Source organism: Haematobia irritans, chromosome 2 (assembly GCF_050003625.1).
Source record: "Haematobia irritans isolate KBUSLIRL chromosome 2, ASM5000362v1, whole genome shotgun sequence".
Lineage (NCBI taxonomy): Eukaryota > Metazoa > Arthropoda > Insecta > Diptera > Muscidae > Haematobia > Haematobia irritans.
Window position 1 is genome coordinate 152,736,367 of NC_134398.1, and position 21,093 is coordinate 152,757,459.

General features: G+C 34.5%; 1 protein-coding gene across 1 annotated transcript in view; it reads right to left on the minus strand.

The window, feature by feature from the left end:
• Nucleotides 1–475: 475 nt before the first annotated feature.
• Nucleotides 476–21,093, minus strand: part of LOC142226581 (thioester-containing protein 1 allele S1-like) — a 30,921-nt gene continuing 10,303 nt past the window's right edge. The window contains exons 4-9 of the mRNA XM_075296678.1: nucleotides 19,568–19,832; nucleotides 19,219–19,498; nucleotides 19,061–19,148; nucleotides 15,642–16,716; nucleotides 15,063–15,587; nucleotides 476–1,116 (exon numbers count right to left, since the gene is read on the minus strand). Of these exons, the coding sequence (XP_075152793.1) occupies nucleotides 520–1,116; nucleotides 15,063–15,587; nucleotides 15,642–16,716; nucleotides 19,061–19,148; nucleotides 19,219–19,498; nucleotides 19,568–19,832 (2,830 nt within the window). The 3' untranslated portion in view covers nucleotides 476–519. The remainder of the gene's footprint in view (nucleotides 1,117–15,062; nucleotides 15,588–15,641; nucleotides 16,717–19,060; nucleotides 19,149–19,218; nucleotides 19,499–19,567; nucleotides 19,833–21,093) is intronic.

A 21,093-nucleotide genomic window follows, 5' to 3' on the forward strand; every position in this document is an offset into this window, starting at 1 on the left:
CGGTTCTCTGATAAGTTCCTATGGGCAGGCACCCATGTTAGGTGAATATTGTTATGCCGAGCTATCTCGTTGAGAGATTTGCGGCAGTCATTGCCTTTTTTGAATTGAGGAACACTTTCTGAGTATATATTTAAGCCAACAAAACACTACAGTGATTAAGTAATCTTTTCGCGATTTTAAGTTAAATGGGTTTTGAGTATACCCAAAAACTCACTTGTCCATCCAATGTACCTTTTACCTTTATTCAATGTTTGGAATTGGTGTTCTATGTTTATTGTCGAAAAGGTTGATTGTAATCCACTGCGTTTGGCATGTCTGGTATTATTTTGAGAACCGAACTATGACCTGTCCGATTTTGTTCTTTCATTATTTGTTTTCATGCAATATTAGAATACGTTTAATGATCATATATTTGTTTATTGTAATCTTAGTTTAGTTTCCCCTAAAAAAACTATACTCTTCATAATACAATAAATTTTCGTTGTGATTAATTAATTTCATTTATTAACATAAAACAACTTAAATCTGATACATTGTAGTACTACGACGTTTGTCATCGTAAAAATCGTACATAACAATTGCCGATGGTTTAAGGGAATCAACTTGGAAACCCTTATCCGCCAGAATATTCAAGCATTGTTCTTCATTGCCTTCCAGCTTTTCGAAGTAGATCATTAGTTTTGTGCCATCATTTCGGCTATCAATGCGACTGATAAATTCTTCATCACGTAATTTCTCAATATTTTCAGGATTTGCCGTGAAACCTGAGGGAAATTGAACCTCTAGTATAACCATATTTGTAAATTTCTCTTCCTCCGTCATAGGCCTATAAGTGCAACAGATGTCCAATGACATGGCATTACTTGCTGTTCTTTTCGCTGTGGGTTTTATGGTGAAATATTCATAGATCGCTGCTATTGATTGAAACATACGTGGTTGCATATTCGGAAATTGAATTGATGTGGTGCTGGGTTCACTAGGTATTGCAATTTCCTTTGGAGGCACTAAAGCGGATACTTTTGGCAAATCAGATATGTAATATTGATATGATAATTGAAGGTATATTCTACCAGTACCCATAATATCGACTTTAACAGAGCGTGTATTTCGTGGAAGCTGGAAATGGAAAAATACGGGAAATTGGTGGAATTATCAGTTTATATGATAAGAGAGATAATGAAATTATCAATGAGTATGGTAATGATAATTCATAGAAACTATTTTATATTGATTACGAGTATTACATACTCGTAGGGAAATTAGTAATGCGGGGTTGAGAACAGATGTCGACATATACGCATCAGACAATACTGAAACTAACATAACATATACCCATGTTATAACCTCATTCAATAGCTTCCGGTTTAATATGTGTAATTTTTCCGTAGTATAGACAAAATAGTTTTTTGGCTCCCAATTTGATTTCATGCCCCCAACACGCAGAGAAGAAACATGATTGTCACAATCATATTCGAAGAGCAAAATAATATGATAGGAGCTATTTTTGCGGCGACCATGTAACATTTTAACCTGCAACCATGTTGGCTCAGTGAACATGGTTCTAAGAAAAATGTAATTGTCCTCATATAAAATGTTATTATATTGATAAAAAGAATTTTGTTTGAATGAAAAGACAATGGTCACGATTTAAAATGTTATGGTATTCATTAAAAATATTTTTCTTCTAGTTAAAGAACATGGTCACAACCTAAAATGTTTTGATCTTTATGAAAAAACTTTTTTCATCGTCGAAAAAAGGACGCCACTTGAGAAAAGAAAACACAAAATTAACTTTATTTGTTTGTTTTTATTTATTTATAAACTAATTCATTGTTTACTTGTATTTATAATGCCGTTCAAGCAAACATCATATATTTTTACACACTCTATTTTATTTCAATTTCAACAATAAGTAATTATTCCATATTTACATCGTGCGCATCAAATGTACAAACGCAGACATCATGTAACTGCAAATAAAAATAAATGATACCATATAGCAAAAGGCAGAACAAAAACCAGGTACATTTGTTTCAATTACACTTTCCTTTTTTGTGTTCACATAAAACCACGTGCCACTTCTGAATAAATAAATTAACACAAAACACAGTAAATCCGTATTCTCCGTCCATTCCAAGAAACAATCAACACACGACTGACGCGCAAAATGAAAATCGTGTGTACCTGCTCAATGTTTTTATAAAATTCTGTTCGCTGCAAACAAGTTAAAAAATTAAATGGTCACGAAAAAAATGTAAATGGTCTTTATGGCCATGTAATGGTTCTAGACATGTCTATACTTAACCTATAAAAATACTTTTTTCCCTGTAAAAAAAGTAAAAAAAATTGAATGGTCAGGTACATGATTTTCCCGACCATTTAATGGTCTCAAATTCTATAATTTAAATGATAGAACATGTTTGCGCTATTTGAGAACCATTCAAATGCTTATTGCCACCATAAATTTTTCTCCGCTCGAAAACTATTTTTACAAAGACAAAATACATGGTTTTCGCGGCAATTACATGCTCTAGCTAAGCATTAAATGGATGCGGCAACCATGTCCAAACATGGTTTTTCTGTGCGTGAACAATTTTTGGGGGAAGTTTTGATTTAATGTAAGGCTTATCCGGAGTGTGCTGTGATTTAACATGTGAGAGTTGGTTTGTGTGTTTCAGAAGAGCCGATTTTGATGTGGAAGATAAAGAACATCCAAGATAGACGAAGAAGTTTGAAAATGCTGAACATCAGACAATGATCGATGAGGAATCGTGTCAAGCGTTATAAGCCAAGACAGAAAATTAGGTTGATGCTCAGAGAGATCGAAAGGCGATTTTTCACTTGCGTACAGCAGCTACGAAGCCACCAAAGAAAGAGGTTTTCTATCGCTTTGTTACTGGTAATAGAAACTGGATCTACTACGACAATCCCAGTCGAAAACAAGAATAAGCAGCCGTGAGTTCGGCAGGCCGAATCTTAAATACCCATAGTGAATCAAATATAATAGTTTCTTGTGAGAACCCACCGCCGTAGCGGGTTTCTTGAAAATATGTATGGAATTTCAGTTCGATTTTAAGAAACGTATTACCCCAAGAAGATCGGTTCAAATCTTACAAGTTAATTTTAAAGTTTCTACATTCCAGCAAAAATCTTCTGAATTTTCAGCAGCTTTGTAAAGGAAGTCAAAGCCAATCAGCGCTTACCTCCGCGAGGAATTCACTGATGAATTTATAATGAAATTTCCCACTTAAATGCGCTTCTCCATGTAAATTTACTGCGCTTTAGAAGCAGTACATTTACATGGAGAAATCATTTCAACTTTAGTGCGCTTAATAATGCACATAACAATTTCTAATATTAGAACCATTATAGCGCTAAAGTACTACTACACGGATGAAGAAGACTGTTTTTCATATGTTTGGCTATAAACATTATATGTTTGGAACACAAATTTTTAAACACAATATTTTTGAGTGCAAGCATATAATGTTCATAAACTAGCATAACATGTTTGGGACATATATGTTAATATGTTAGAACATATTATGTTTGGGACATAAAATGTTTGTAAATATAATATGCTTGGATGCAAACATATATTAATTTAGAAATAGCCTATAAACATATATGTGTTTAGTAGCTTGGAGCGCTATTTAACAGGGAGCGATATTGAATTGAGTTGGTGATTGTTGCTTGTTATTACAAAATTAACATTTTATTTTTCCTTGGGCAATTGATCAGCTACTTCTTTGATCCTTACAAACTGTGTGGTCCGCTGTTCGAATCCCCATCCGGCAAAAGGTAAAATTAAAATAAAACAAGTAAGGAAAGTCTAAAGTCGGGCGGGGCCGACTATATTATACCCTGCACCACTTTGTAGATCTAAATTTTCGATACCATATCACATCCGTCAAATGTGTTGGGGGCTATATATAAAGGTTTGTCCCAAAAAAATACATTTAAATATCACTCGATCTGGACAGAATTTGATAGACTTCTACAAATCTATAGACTCAAAATTTAAGTTGGCTAATGCACTAGGGTGGAACACAATGTTAGTAAAAAACAAGTAAGGAAAGTCTAAAGTCGGGCGGGGCCGACTATATTATACCCTGCACCACTTTGTAGATCTAAATTTTCGATACCATATCACATCCGTCAAATGTGTTGGGGGCTATATATAAAGGTTTGTCCCAAAAAAATACATTTAAATATCACTCGATCTGGACAGAATTTGATAGACTTCTACAAATCTATAGACTCAAAATTTAAGTTGGCTAATGCACTAGGGTGGAACACAATGTTAGTAAAAAAATATGGGAAACATATAAATCTGAAGCAATTTTAAGGAAATTTCGCAAAAGTTTATTTATGATTTATCGCTCGATATATATGTATTAGAAGTTTAAGAAAATAAGGGTCATTTTTTCAACTATTCGACTAAGCAGTGGCGATTTTACAAGGAAAATGTTGGTATTTTGACCATTTTTGTCGAAATCAAAAAAACATATATATGGGAGCTATATCTAAATCTGAATCGATTTCAACCAAATTTGGCACGCATAGCAACAATGCTAATTCTACTCCCTGTGCAAAATTTCAACTAAATCGGAGCAAAAAATTAGCCTCTGTGGTCATATGAGTGTAAATCGGGCGAAAGCTATATATGGGAGCTATATCTAAATCTGAACCGATTTCAACCAAATTTGGCACGCTTAGCTACAATGCTCATTCTACTCCCTGTGCAAAATTTCAATTAAATCGGAGTAAAAGATTGGCCTCTGTGGTCATATGAGTGTAAATCGGGCGAAAGCTATATATGGGAACTATATCTAAATCTGAACCGATTTCCACCAAATTTGACACGCATAGCTTTAATGTTAATTCTACTCCCTGTGCAAAATTTCAACTAAATCGGAGCAAAAAATTGGCCTCTGTGGACAAAGGAGTGTAAATCGGGCGAAAGCTATATATGGGAGCTATATCTAAATCTGAACCGATTTGGATGATATTTTGCAAGTTTTTTGAGACTCATAAAATATTGGGATGTATGGAATTTGAGGAAGATCGGTTGATACACACGCCAATTATGACCAGATCGGTGAAAAATATATATGGCAGCTATATCTAAATCTGAACCGATTTTTTCCAAAATCAATAGGGATCGTCTTTGAGCCGAAACAGGACCCCATACCAGATTTTATGACAATCGGACTAAAACTGCGAGCTGTACTTTGCACACAAAAATACATCAACAGACAGACAGACAGACAGACAGACAGACAGACAGACAGACAGACGGACATCGATAAATCGACTCAGAATTTAATTCTAAGACGATCGGTATACTAAACGATGGGTCTCAGACTTTTCCTTCTTGGCGTTACATACAAATGCACAAACTTATTATACCCTGTACCACAGTAGTGGTGAAGGGTATAAATATGGGAAACGTTTAAATCTGAAGCAATTTTAAGGAAACTTCGAAAAAGCTTATTTATGATTTATCGCTCGATATATATGTATTAGAAGTTTAGGAAAATTAGAGTCATTTTTACAACTTTTCGACTAAGCAGTGGCGATTTTACAAGGAAAATGTTGGTATTTTGACCATTTTTGTCGAAATCAGAAAAACATATATATGGGAGCTATATCTAAATCTGAACCGATTTCAACCAAATTTGGCACGCATAGCTACAATGCTAATTCTACTCCCTGTGCAAAATTTCAACTAAATCGGAGTTAAAAATTGGCCTCTGTAGTCATATGAGTGTAAATCGGGCGAAAGCTTTATATGGGAGATATATCCAAATCTTAACCGATTTCAAGCAAATTTGGCACGCATAGTTACAACGCTAATTCTACTCCCTGTGCAAAATTTCAACTAAATCGGAGCAAAAAATTGGCCTCTGTGGGCAAATCAGTGTAAATCGGGCGAAAGCTATATATGGGAGCTATATCTAAATCTGAACCGATTGCAACCAAATTTGGCACGCATAGCTATAATGCTAATTCTACTCCCTGTGCAAAATTTCAACTAAATCGGAGTTAAAAATTGGTCTCTACGGTCATACGAGTGTAAATCGGGCGAAAGCTATATACGGGAGATATATCTAAATCTGAACCGATTTCAACCAAATTTGGCACACATAGCTACAATGCTAATTCTACTCCCTGTGCAAAATTTCAACTAAATCGGAGCAAAAGGTTGGCCTCTGTGGTCATTTGAGTCTAAATCGGGCGAAAGCTATATATGGGAGCTATATCTAAATCTGAACCAATTTCAACCAAATTTGACATACAATGCTAATTCTACTTCCTGTGCAAAATTTCAACTAAATCGGAGCAAAAACTTGGCCTCTGTGGGCAAATGTAAATCGGGCGAAAGCTATATATGGGAGCTATATCTAAATCCGAACCGATTTGGCTGATATTTTGCAAGTTTTTCGAGACTTATAAAATATTCGGATGTACGGAATTTGAGGAAGATGGGTTGATATACACGCCAATTATGACCAGATCGGTGAAAAATATATATGGCGGCTATATCTAAATCTGAACCGATTTTTTCCAAAATCAATAGGGGTCGTCTTTGAGCCGAAACAGCACCCTATACCAAATTTTAGGACAATCGGGCTAAAACTGCGAGCTGTACTTTGCACACAAAAATACATCAACAGACAGACAGACAGACAGACGGACAGACAGACAGACAGACGGACATCGCTAAATCGACTCAGAATTTAATTCTAAGACGATTGGTTTACTAAACGATGGGTCTCAGACTTTTCCTTCTTGGCGTTACATACAAATGCACAAACTTATTATACCCTGTACCACAGTAGTGGTGAAGGGTATAAAATACAATTGGATATTTTCTTCTACATTGTTTGTATTACAGAAAAAGGTGCTAAGAACTAAAAATCTCGTGGAAGTGAGAAAGATGTGGGGGAATATACAATTGGGCAGAAACAAAATTTTGAGCATTCAGGTCGAAAACCTATGTTGTTAGCACCTATATTACCTGTTTATTTTCATAATTCATTATGATTATAAATATGTAAATAAATAAATAAAATTTTGAGCACAATATTGTTTGGGAGAATTTTTTTAAGCATATAATATTTTTGGGTGCAAAATGCTTCCAAACATATTATATGTTCACATAATAACATATTGTTTTTTGGAAGACAACATTATTGAATTTGGATGCAAAAATACAAAATGTTTGGAACTTAGACTACCCAAACATATATTGTTTAGACCAATATGCTTTCAAACATATTATATATTGGAAGAGATCAAACATATAAATGTTTGGGCAATACCCAAAAATGTATATGCTTGAAGCAAAATATGTTTGGGAGTATATGTTACAGAAGCGATTTTTTGTGAGCGTGTAGATGACAGTAATATACTGCCTTTAAAAATTATGAAATGAACACACATTTGTAACAAGCTTCCGTTTTTATAATTATACTAGATGGGCCCGGTCCGCGTTGCTGGCCGCAAGAGTTATTCTTACCTTGAATTAAATTCATTAAATTAAATGAGGAAGATCGGTTGATACACACGCCAATTATGACCAGATCGGTGAAAAATATATATGGCAGCTATATCTAAATCTGAACCGATTTTTTCCAAAATCAATAGGGATCGTCTTTGAGCCGAAACAGGACCCCATACCAGATTTTATGACAATCGGACTAAAACTGCGAGCTGTACTTTGCACACAAAAATACATCAACAGACAGACAGACAGACAGACAGACAGACGGACATCGATAAATCGACTCAGAATTTAATTCTAAGACGATCGGTATACTAAACGATGGGTCTCAGACTTTTCCTTCTTGGCGTTACATACAAATGCACAAACTTATTATACCCTGTACCACAGTAGTGGTGAAGGGTATAAATATGGGAAACGTTTAAATCTGAAGCAATTTTAAGGAAACTTCGAAAAAGCTTATTTATGATTTATCGCTCGATATATATGTATTAGAAGTTTAGGAAAATTAGAGTCATTTTTACAACTTTTCGACTAAGCAGTGGCGATTTTACAAGGAAAATGTTGGTATTTTGACCATTTTTGTCGAAATCAGAAAAACATATATATGGGAGCTATATCTAAATCTGAACCGATTTCAACCAAATTTGGCACGCATAGCTACAATGCTAATTCTACTCCCTGTTCAAAATTTCAACTAAATCGGAGTTAAAAATTGGCCTCTGTAGTCATATGAGTGTAAATCGGGCGAAAGCTTTATATGGGAGATATATCCAAATCTTAACCGATTTCAAGCAAATTTGGCACGCATAGTTACAACGCTAATTCTACTCCCTGTGCAAAATTTCAACTAAATCGGAGCAAAAAATTGGCCTCTGTGGGCAAATCAGTGTAAATCGGGCGAAAGCTATATATGGGAGCTATATCTAAATCTGAACCGATTGCAACCAAATTTGGCACGCATAGCTATAATGCTAATTCTACTCCCTGTGCAAAATTTCAACTAAATCGGAGTTAAAAATTGGTCTCTACGGTCATACGAGTGTAAATCGGGCGAAAGCTATATACGGGAGATATATCTAAATCTGAACCGATTTCAACCAAATTTGGCACACATAGCTACAATGCTAATTCTACTCCCTGTGCAAAATTTCAACTAAATCGGAGCAAAAGGTTGGCCTCTGTGGTCATTTGAGTCTAAATCGGGCGAAAGCTATATATGGGAGCTATATCTAAATCTGAACCAATTTCAACCAAATTTGACATACAATGCTAATTCTACTTCCTGTGCAAAATTTCAACTAAATCGGAGCAAAAACTTGGCCTCTGTGGCCAAATGTAAATCGGGCGAAAGCTATATATGGGAGCTATATCTAAATCCGAACCGATTTGGCTGATATTTTGCAAGTTTTTCGAGACTTATAAAATATTCGGATGTACGGAATTTGAGGAAGATGGGTTGATATACACGCCAATTATGACCAGATCGGTGAAAAATATATATGGCGGCTATATCTAAATCTGAACCGATTTTTTCCAAAATCAATAGGGGTCGTCTTTGAGCCGAAACAGCACCCTATACCAAATTTTAGGACAATCGGGCTAAAACTGCGAGCTGTACTTTGCACACAAAAATACATCAACAGACAGACAGACAGACAGACGGACAGACAGACAGACAGACGGACATCGCTAAATCGACTCAGAATTTAATTCTAAGACGATTGGTTTACTAAACGATGGGTCTCAGACTTTTCCTTCTTGGCGTTACATACAAATGCACAAACTTATTATACCCTGTACCACAGTAGTGGTGAAGGGTATAAAATACAATTGGATATTTTCTTCTACATTGTTTGTATTACAGAAAAAGGTGCTAAGAACTAAAAATCTCGTGGAAGTGAGAAAGATGTGGGGGAATATACAATTGGGCAGAAACAAAATTTTGAGCATTCAGGTCGAAAACCTATGTTGTTAGCACCTATATTACCTGTTTATTTTCATAATTCATTATGATTATAAATATGTAAATAAATAAATAAAATTTTGAGCACAATATTGTTTGGGAGAATTTTTTTAAGCATATAATATTTTTGGGTGCAAAATGCTTCCAAACATATTATATGTTCACATAATAACATATTGTTTTTTGGAAGACAACATTATTGAATTTGGATGCAAAAATACAAAATGTTTGGAACTTAGACTACCCAAACATATATTGTTTAGACCAATATGCTTTCAAACATATTATATATTGGAAGAGATCAAACATATAAATGTTTGGGCAATACCCAAAAATGTATATGCTTGAAGCAAAATATGTTTGGGAGTATATGTTACAGAAGCGATTTTTTGTGAGCGTGTAGATGACAGTAATATACTGCCTTTAAAAATTATGAAATGAACACACATTTGTAACAAGCTTCCGTTTTTATAATTATACTAGATGGGCCCGGTCCGCGTTGCTGGCCGCAAGAGTTATTCTTACCTTGAATTAAATTCATTAAATTAAATGAGGAAGATCGGTTGATACACACGCCAATTATGACCAGATCGGTGAAAAATATATATGGCAGCTATATCTAAATCTGAACCGATTTTTTCCAAAATCAATAGGGATCGTCTTTGAGCCGAAACAGGACCCCATACCAGATTTTATGACAATCGGACTAAAACTGCGAGCTGTACTTTGCACACAAAAATACATCAACAGACAGACAGACAGACAGACAGACAGACGGACATCGATAAATCGACTCAGAATTTAATTCTAAGACGATCGGTATACTAAACGATGGGTCTCAGACTTTTCCTTCTTGGCGTTACATACAAATGCACAAACTTATTATACCCTGTACCACAGTAGTGGTGAAGGGTATAAATATGGGAAACGTTTAAATCTGAAGCAATTTTAAGGAAACTTCGAAAAAGCTTATTTATGATTTATCGCTCGATATATATGTATTAGAAGTTTAGGAAAATTAGAGTCATTTTTACAACTTTTCGACTAAGCAGTGGCGATTTTACAAGGAAAATGTTGGTATTTTGACCATTTTTGTCGAAATCAGAAAAACATATATATGGGAGCTATATCTAAATCTGAACCGATTTCAACCAAATTTGGCACGCATAGCTACAATGCTAATTCTACTCCCTGTTCAAAATTTCAACTAAATCGGAGTTAAAAATTGGCCTCTGTAGTCATATGAGTGTAAATCGGGCGAAAGCTTTATATGGGAGATATATCCAAATCTTAACCGATTTCAAGCAAATTTGGCACGCATAGTTACAACGCTAATTCTACTCCCTGTGCAAAATTTCAACTAAATCGGAGCAAAAAATTGGCCTCTGTGGGCAAATCAGTGTAAATCGGGCGAAAGCTATATATGGGAGCTATATCTAAATCTGAACCGATTGCAACCAAATTTGGCACGCATAGCTATAATGCTAATTCTACTCCCTGTGCAAAATTTCAACTAAATCGGAGTTAAAAATTGGTCTCTACGGTCATACGAGTGTAAATCGGGCGAAAGCTATATACGGGAGATATATCTAAATCTGAACCGATTTCAACCAAATTTGGCACACATAGCTACAATGCTAATTCTACTCCCTGTGCAAAATTTCAACTAAATCGGAGCAAAAGGTTGGCCTCTGTGGTCATTTGAGTCTAAATCGGGCGAAAGCTATATATGGGAGCTATATCTAAATCTGAACCAATTTCAACCAAATTTGACATACAATGCTAATTCTACTTCCTGTGCAAAATTTCAACTAAATCGGAGCAAAAACTTGGCCTCTGTGGCCAAATGTAAATCGGGCGAAAGCTATATATGGGAGCTATATCTAAATCCGAACCGATTTGGCTGATATTTTGCAAGTTTTTCGAGACTTATAAAATATTCGGATGTACGGAATTTGAGGAAGATGGGTTGATATACACGCCAATTATGACCAGATCGGTGAAAAATATATATGGCGGCTATATCTAAATCTGAACCGATTTTTTCCAAAATCAATAGGGGTCGTCTTTGAGCCGAAACAGCACCCTATACCAAATTTTAGGACAATCGGGCTAAAACTGCGAGCTGTACTTTGCACACAAAAATACATCAACAGACAGACAGACAGACAGACGGACAGACAGACAGACAGACGGACATCGCTAAATCGACTCAGAATTTAATTCTAAGACGATTGGTTTACTAAACGATGGGTCTCAGACTTTTCCTTCTTGGCGTTACATACAAATGCACAAACTTATTATACCCTGTACCACAGTAGTGGTGAAGGGTATAAAATACAATTGGATATTTTCTTCTACATTGTTTGTATTACAGAAAAAGGTGCTAAGAACTAAAAATCTCGTGGAAGTGAGAAAGATGTGGGGGAATATACAATTGGGCAGAAACAAAATTTTGAGCATTCAGGTCGAAAACCTATGTTGTTAGCACCTATATTACCTGTTTATTTTCATAATTCATTATGATTATAAATATGTAAATAAATAAATAAAATTTTGAGCACAATATTGTTTGGGAGAATTTTTTTAAGCATATAATATTTTTGGGTGCAAAATGCTTCCAAACATATTATATGTTCACATAATAACATATTGTTTTTTGGAAGACAACATTATTGAATTTGGATGCAAAAATACAAAATGTTTGGAACTTAGACTACCCAAACATATATTGTTTAGACCAATATGCTTTCAAACATATTATATATTGGAAGAGATCAAACATATAAATGTTTGGGCAATACCCAAAAATGTATATGCTTGAAGCAAAATATGTTTGGGAGTATATGTTACAGAAGCGATTTTTTGTGAGCGTGTAGATGACAGTAATATACTGCCTTTAAAAATTATGAAATGAACACACATTTGTAACAAGCTTCCGTTTTTATAATTATACTAGATGGGCCCGGTCCGCGTTGCTGGCCGCAAGAGTTATTCTTACCTTGAATTAAATTCAACAATACACAAAACAATAGAACACAAAATGAATTAAATCGTCCGAAAATCTTTTTTTTTATCCTTCAAACGCAACACATCAACTGATTTATTATACCCTCCACCATAGGAAGGGGGTATATTAACTTTGTCATTCCGTTTGTAACACATCGAAATATTGCTCTAAGACCCCATAAAGTATATATACATTCTGGTTAAATTCTGAGTCGATCTAAGCATGTCCGTCCGTCTGTTGAAATCACGCTGACTTCCGAACGAAACAAGCTATCGACTTGAAACTTGACACCAGTAGTTGTTATTGATGTAGGTCGGATGGTATTGAAAATGGGCCATATCGGTCCACTTTTACGTATAGCCCCCATATAAACCGATCCCCAGATTTGGCTTGCGGAGCCTCTTGGAGGAGAAAAATTCATCCGATCCGGTTGAAATTTGGTACATGGTGTTTGTACATGGTCTCTCACAATCATGCAAAAATTGGTCCAAATCGGTCTATAATTATATATAGCCCCCATATGAACCGATCCCCAGATTTGGCTTGCGGAGCCTCTAAGAGAAGCAAATTTCATCTGATCCGGCTGATATTTGGTACATGGTGTAGATATATAAACTCTAACAATCATGCAAAAATTGGTCCAAATCGGTCTATAATTATATATAGCCCCCAATAAACCGATCACCAGATTTGGCTTGCGCTCCGCAAGTTATCTTGCTCCCTCTAAGAGAAGCAAATTTAATCCGATCCGGCTGAAATTTGGTACATAGTGCTAGTATATGGTCTTTAACAAATATGCAAAAATTGGTCCATATCGGTCCATAATTATATATAGCGCCCATATAAACCGATCCCCAGATTTGGATTGCGGAGACTCTAAGAGAAGCAAATTTCATTCGATCCGGCTGAAATTTGGTACATAGTGTAGGTATATGGTCTCTAACAAACATGCAGAAATTGGTCCACATCGGTCGATAATTATATATAGCCCCCATATAAACCGATCCCCAGATTTGTCCTCCGGAACCTTCTGGAGGAGCAAAATTCATCCGATCCGGTTAAAATTTGGTAGGTGGTGTTATTATATGGTCTCTAACAACCATGCAATTGGTCTGTATCGATCCATAATTATATATAGCCCCCATATAAACCGTTCCCCAGATTTGATCTCCGGAGCCTCTTGGAGAAACAAAATTCATCCGATCCGGTTGAAATTTGGAACGTGGGTTAGTATATGGCCGCTAATAACCATGCCAAAATTGGTCTATATCGGTCTATAGTTGTATATAGCCGATCCCTAATCACACAAAAATTGGTCCATATCGGTTTATAATCATGGTTGCCACTCGAGCCAAAAATAATCAACTAAAATTTTATTTCTATAGAAAATTTTGTCAAAATTGTATTTCTATAGAAAATTGTGTCAAAACTTTTGTTCTATAGAATTTTGTCAATATTTTTGTTTTATAGAAAATTTTGTCAAAATTTTATTTCTATAGAAAATTTTATCAAAATTTTATTTCTATAGAAAAGTGAAGAAGTGAAAATTGGTAAGCGAAGGAGGATGTGACAGCTTACTCCAGTACGAAATTGCCCTAAGTTCAGCATTTCCATATTTTAACAAATATTTTAACGAAGAACTTACTTAGCGCTGAATTCGGCACTTAAAACTTTGCGCAGAATAGTAGTGCCTACAGTAATATTTAAGTGCTTCCAATTGTATAATTATGTTTTGCTGAGATATGGTTTGGATTTACCTTTTTTTTTTGAGTTTAAAGGGAATCTTAAACATCTGAAGTAAACATGCAAGAAAATGATGAAATAATGTCTTGATTTGAAATATAATTACTGTAGATTTTTACTGCAATTGTTCGAATAAGTCCGAAAAAAGCTAATTTTAGTTACAACCAGTTTGGATGACCAATGCGCCTTCAAGAAGTGTAATCAGAAGATTGTGGCTTCAACAAATCAACTGATAAAATAACAAACTCGACATTGGTCTTTGTGGGTCTAAATACCTCTAGACATCAATACAAATTTCATACAAATCGGAGAAAATTTGCGGTTTATTTAAGATAAAAAAATGTGTAAAAACAAGTAAATATGTTACGACCGAAAGTCGTAACATATTTACAAAAAAATTGTAAAAACAAGTAAATATGTTACGACCGAAAGTTCGGCCAGTTCTACTAAAGGCTGTCACCCACAATTGAATTACTTGGGTTGTGGTAACAGTTACCGATGTTTAGGTATTCTAAACTTTCAGAACATTATCTTCAGGTGTGCCCAATATGGTCCCAGAAAAAAATCGTCGCTATAAAAGTAGTGAAAATTTCTTTTTGGATTCAGAAGTAGTGCAGAATAATGGGCTTGTCATGTCCACCATTTCAACAGCAGTTGCAGTGTATTTGCATCACTTCTAATGATGTGGTGCGATTTCAGTGTTTTGGATGTGAATTAAAAAATTTTATGATATTTTGCCATAATGTTCAATTTTTAATTGAACATAATTCAAAATTAAATAAAAATGTTAATTAGAACGATTTTGGTGATAGTTTTATTTTGTGTGTACTTACCTCTTCCTTTTGCAGAATGAGTTCATTGTCACTATCAACTCCTAAAATATTTTCCTTTACGTTTTTTCCATTATCACACATAGCAATGTAATGCACTTTAAGTAGAGTATTCTGAGCCTGTGATAATTTTCCGGCGTATTTAATTAGGGCCTGTAATCCCACAACTGTATCATGTGTAGACCCATATCCTCCATAAGGATTACGTTGTTTTATAAGCCAATTGAAAATAGGCAAATACTGATTGTTTGGCACTTCGGGAAGGGCCAATAGAATGTAGGCAGTAATTTCAACATCATTGGCACTCTCTTCATTTTTATTGTTACTTGTCCACCATTTGAGACCATTCTCTTCTCGAGCCATGGAATCTAATTTTGTTAGGATATTCTGGGCCTGTGAACTATTTCCGGCGTTTTCAAAGGCATTAGCCAATAGGGCCAAAGAGTAGGTATCTTGGACTCTATCTACATTGGCGTAGAGAAATTGCATAGCCTTGTCAATAACTGTATTGAATTTTCGAGAGAATTTCTGAAATGGAAAATTATTGAAAGTTATGTTGAAAATTCATCAGAGGTCTCATACCCCATCTTCCAGAAATGTCAGCATAACAAAGGCTGTAAAACCATATTGATTTTGATGGGCTGGTTTAAAAAGATGCCCACGGTGAGGAAAAGAGCCATCTTCCATTTGTTGGGTACTCAAATATTTTAGACCTTCTTCAATTATTCTTGGTTCTATGGCTGAATATTTGAGGCCTTTTATAAAGAATCGAATAACATAGGCAGTGAGCCAATTACTTTCGGTAGATTTTTCAGGGCCAAAAACACTATATGCCCCATTGGGATGGCGATAAGTCAATTCCTGTTGATAGCCAGTATCTATGAAATTTTTAGCCTTGGTCATTAATGCTGATTGTTGGTTATTATCATGGTTTCTCGATTTCAAATAATCCAAAATTAAAATATTCGGCACGAAATTTATCATATTCTGTTCTCCACATCCTGTTGGTTTTTGCACCAAGTCCTCTAGATTATCCAATGTGGTTCCCATAATATCACCACTAATGGATAAAACCAAATATTCTGATTCACTTACAATATCCCGAGGTATATTAGCTTGAAAGGTAATAGTTTTTGATTCACCATTGGACAAGGTGAAAAGTTCATCTTGATTATGATTGTGCACAATGCCCTCGGGTTCAACTTTTAGCCTATGGAGTACAGCATCCGAGGTTATGGAGTTATTTGCAGTTATTTGTATATCGATATAGCCTATGCGTTTGGGTGATATTCGAAATTCTAAACTTTTCCCATTATTTGCTGGAACAGTAATATTACGAATATCTTCTTTTTTGGCTGAAGCATGATTTGCATCATCCATTATTTGGAAATCATCATTTCCGGTTCCTTTCATAGAGACCATGGTTGCATGATTCTGTTGTAGATAATTGAAGATTGTTACTGGTATGGTTACAGTTTCTCCTCTCCTTATAGAATATGGCAGATTGACACTGATAAAGAATGGCTGAAAAGATTCTATATTAAGATGTTCTTCCAACATTCCAAAGCCAGTTTCATCATTGACAGAAAATGCTCTGACAATCCATGTAGTTATGGTATCGGGCACCCGAAGTGTAAGAGATGAATTTGCCTTGGTTCTGAAAGAAAATCGGAAAAATTACTTAAAGCAAGTATATACGGCCGTTAGTTCGGCCAGGCCGAATCTTATGTACCCTCCACCATGGATTGCATAGAAACTTGTACTAAAAACTGTCATCCACAATCCAATTACTTGGGTTGCGGTAACACCTGCCGATGGCAAGGTATCTTAAATCTTCTTAACACCGTCTTCTCAATTGTAAGTTAGTCCATACGGGGTATATATTAAACAAAAAAGGCCGATTAAATACGTAAATAATTCAGTTTGACAAAATTTTCTATAGCAATAAAATTTGACAAAATTTTCTATAGAAATAAAATTTTGACCAAATTTTGTATATTATTACAATTTTGACCAAATTTTTTAGAGAATTAAAATTTTGACAAAATTTTCTATAGAAATAAAACCTTGACAAAATTTTCTATAGTCATAAAATTTTAACAACATTTTCTATAGTAATAAACAAAATTTTCTAAATTTTGGTAGATTATTTTTGGGGATCGGCTATATATAACTATAGACCAATATGGACCAATTTTGGCATGGTTGTTAGCGGCTATATAAAGGGTGATTTGTTAAGAGCTTGATAACTTTTTTTAAAAAAAAAACGCATAAAATTTGCAAAATCTCATCGGTTCTTTATTTGAAACGTTAGATTGGTCCATGACATTTACTTTTTGAAGATAATTTCATTTAAATGTTGACCGCGGCTACAGAAGACTATATTTAGCCAAATTTGAGTAAGATCGGTTGCTAAATAAGGGTTTTATAGCCAAATTTAGAAAAATCGGGTGGTACATATATGGGAGCTATAGCTAAATCTGAACCGATTTCGATGATTTTTTGCACATCTAGTTAGTGCTATAGAAGATTATATTTTGCCAACTTTGAGTAAGATCGGTTAATAAATAAGGGTTTTGTGGCCAAATTTGGGAAAATCGGGCGAGCTACATCTAAATCTGAACCGATTTGGATGAAATTTTGCAGACTTGAAAGGCGATGAAAAAGACTATTTTTTGCCAATCCGTTGACGATCCGTTTGTAAAAAAGCGCAACGTAACCCCATTTGCCCAAATCGGGCGATACATATATATGGAAGCTATATCTATTTGATCCGATTTCTTCCAAATTCAATAGCTTTCGTCCTTGTGCCCAAAAAACTCCCTGTACCAAATTTCATCAAAATCAGTTAATAATTCCGACCGGAATCCTGTGAGCAACAAATACATGGACAGACGGACGGACGGGCACCAAGCGCTAGATCGATTCAGGAGGTGATTCTGAGTCGATCGGTATATATTTTATGTGGTCTAAAATCAATATTTCTGGTAGGCACATTTTTTGGCAGATCAAACTTATTATACCCTGACCACTATGTGGTTTAGGGTATAAAAACGAACATGGAAGAAATAAACATATTCCAAAATGAGGATATTTTAGTTTTTATTACAGGATCTCAACAGTTTTGAGAGGAATATTGTCTATACCACATTCGTCGGCAAATGTGAAACGTGAAATGTGATTCTTTTTCCGCCACACTGAGGAACAGAGTATTATAAGATAGTGCATATATTTGAAACACCCGGAAGGAGACGAAATACACACATGGTGTCTTTAGCAATAATGCTTAGAGCCGGCCCCTGATCCGGTTGCTGCAGATGGTATGTTAGAATTCTACAAAAAATGGTACATTTTTTACTGTTTTGTAGATTGGTAAAATTCTTGATTTTCGTAGATTTTGCAAAGAGGTACTTCTTCACAAATTTTCGTTTGCAATAAACTTTGACAAAATTTTCTATAGAAATAAAATTTTGTCAAAATTTTCTAAAAAAAATTTTTTTTCAAAAAATCTTCTATAAAAATAAAATTTTGACAAAATTTTCTATAGAAACAAAATTTTGTATAGAAATAAATTGTTGATAAAATTTTCTATGGAAATAACATTTTGACGAAATTTCCTATAGAAATAAAATTCTCAAAAAAAAAAAAAAAAATCTGTAGACAGAACTTTTTGACAAAATTTTCTGTAAAAATAAAATTTTGAAAAAATTATCTATAGAAATAAAATTTTGCAAAATATTTTTTTTTAGAAAATCACACTTTTGCAATAGTATTTAAATTATTATATAATTTTAGCACCTTTTGGCTTCGACAAGTATATTTTTTATAGATTTTTAGTACTTTTTCGTCAACATGATTTGTCATCCTTGGACCATATATACCTTATATCACTTTCTAATAATTTTCTCTCTTTAGAACTGAAGTTTCCAAATATTTCTCTTTTAACACAAATGTTGTTAACAACGAACTTTTTTCATGTGTATAAAGTCGGTAATACTTACATATCAAAATCTTTAAATATCCATGTTTCTGGGAAAATTGAGCGAATTGGTGTAGGATTATTATAAGGTGATGGTTCTAATGGAATTCCTATAAGACGAAATTATTTGCTTACTATTACTTCGAGGTAATTTTCTAATAAATTAACCACAGAACTTACTAAATACATGCTCATCGTATTTTCCACTTGTAAATATAATTAATCCGGCACTATAACCTGGAGAGTAAATATACTCGTAGTCATTTATATGTTGCACCCCATACGATCTGTCGTACAATAAATCATCCATAATGGTATCCTTTCGTAAAATATTGCTTGAATCCATTAGCAGTACACTTTTGTCAACAGCTACAATGGAAATTCTTGAATTAGGCCTACCCTTTATGTTCATTGTAATATTCTGGCCCGGTTTAACAGTGTTAGGGGCTGTGATAGCTAACTGAAATTCGATGGAAACGTTACAAATTTAAAAATTCAATTATTAAACAAGGGGGTTTTCCTTACTTACCTGATTAACGAACATTTTAGGCAAGCGAATGGTAAATTCGCAATAGTGCAATTTATCTTCGATGATGTAGTAAACAAACAGATATGAGTTTGGTATCATTGCCATCGAAGCTTTAATTTTAATTGTATGCGAATTTGTATTCCCTGGCAAACGAATGAATTCCTTTCGTATGATATTTCCATGACTTGTAAGAGTGTAAATCAGGTAAGGTAATGTCTGACTATCTGATACATCAATTTCAATAGGCTCACTAAGGTCAACAGATCTGTAAAAACCAATTGAAATTTTTATTTTAAATTCAATTCACATTTGCGAAAGGTATTAAAATCCCGAAATAAAATGGAACCATCTGAACTTTAGATATCTACCGAAAAACGTATTTATATTTCAAACTCAATTATTCGGTTAGGGAAGGATAACGTGCACGGTTGTCTCTCGATCCAAAAATGATCTAGCACAATTTGGAGAAAATTTTACCCAACGACTCAGAAGTAAGTAAAGTCTAAAGTCGGGCGGGGCCGGCTATATTATACCCTTCACCACTATGTAGACCAACATTTGTGTTACCATCTCAACAACTTCAAATTTGGTGGAAGCGTTTGCATTTCCAGATACAAATACTTATAATGGAGCCAATTTCTTGTACTTCTACAAAATCTCTAATATTAAAATTGAAATCTGGTAACGCCCTGAAATGAAACACAATGTTAGTAAAAACAAGTATATATGACCGTAAGTTCGGCCAGGCCGAATCTTATGTACCCTCCACCATGGATTGCGTAGAAACTTCTACGAAAGACTATCATCGACAATCGAATTACTTGGGTTGTGGTATCTTAAAACTTCTTAACATCGTTTTCTAAATTGTGAGTTAGTACATACGTGATATATGTTAGACAAAAAAGTTACCCAGCAAAAAAATTTGGAAGTTCTTCCAAAGGCACAATTTTAAAAGCACTTCCAGAAGATGCACTCCCAATAATGTTCTTTATTTTAACTACCCACACGGTTGAAAAAGACTGTTTTTCATATGTTTGGCTATAAACATTATATGTTTGGAACACAAATTTTTAAACACAATATTTTTGAGTGCAAGCATATAATGTTCATAAACTAGCATAACATGTTTGGGACATATATGTTAATATGTTAGAACATATTATGTTTGGGACATAAAATGTTTGTAAATATAATATGCTTGAATGCAAACATATATTAACTTAGAAATAGCCTATAAACATATATGTGTTTAGTAGCTTGGAGCGCTATTTAACAGGGAGCGATATTGAATTAAGTTGGTGGTTGTAGCTTGTTATTACAAAATTAACATTTTATTTTTCCTTGGGCAATTGATCAGCTACTTCTTTGATCCTTACAAACTGTGTGGTCCGCTGTTCGAATCCCCGTCCGGCAAAAGGTAAAATTAAAATAAAAAAAAATCATAAAATTGAATAATTTCTTCTACAATGTTTGTATTACAGAAAAAGGTGCTAAGAACTAAAAAATCTCGTGGAAGTGAGAAAGAT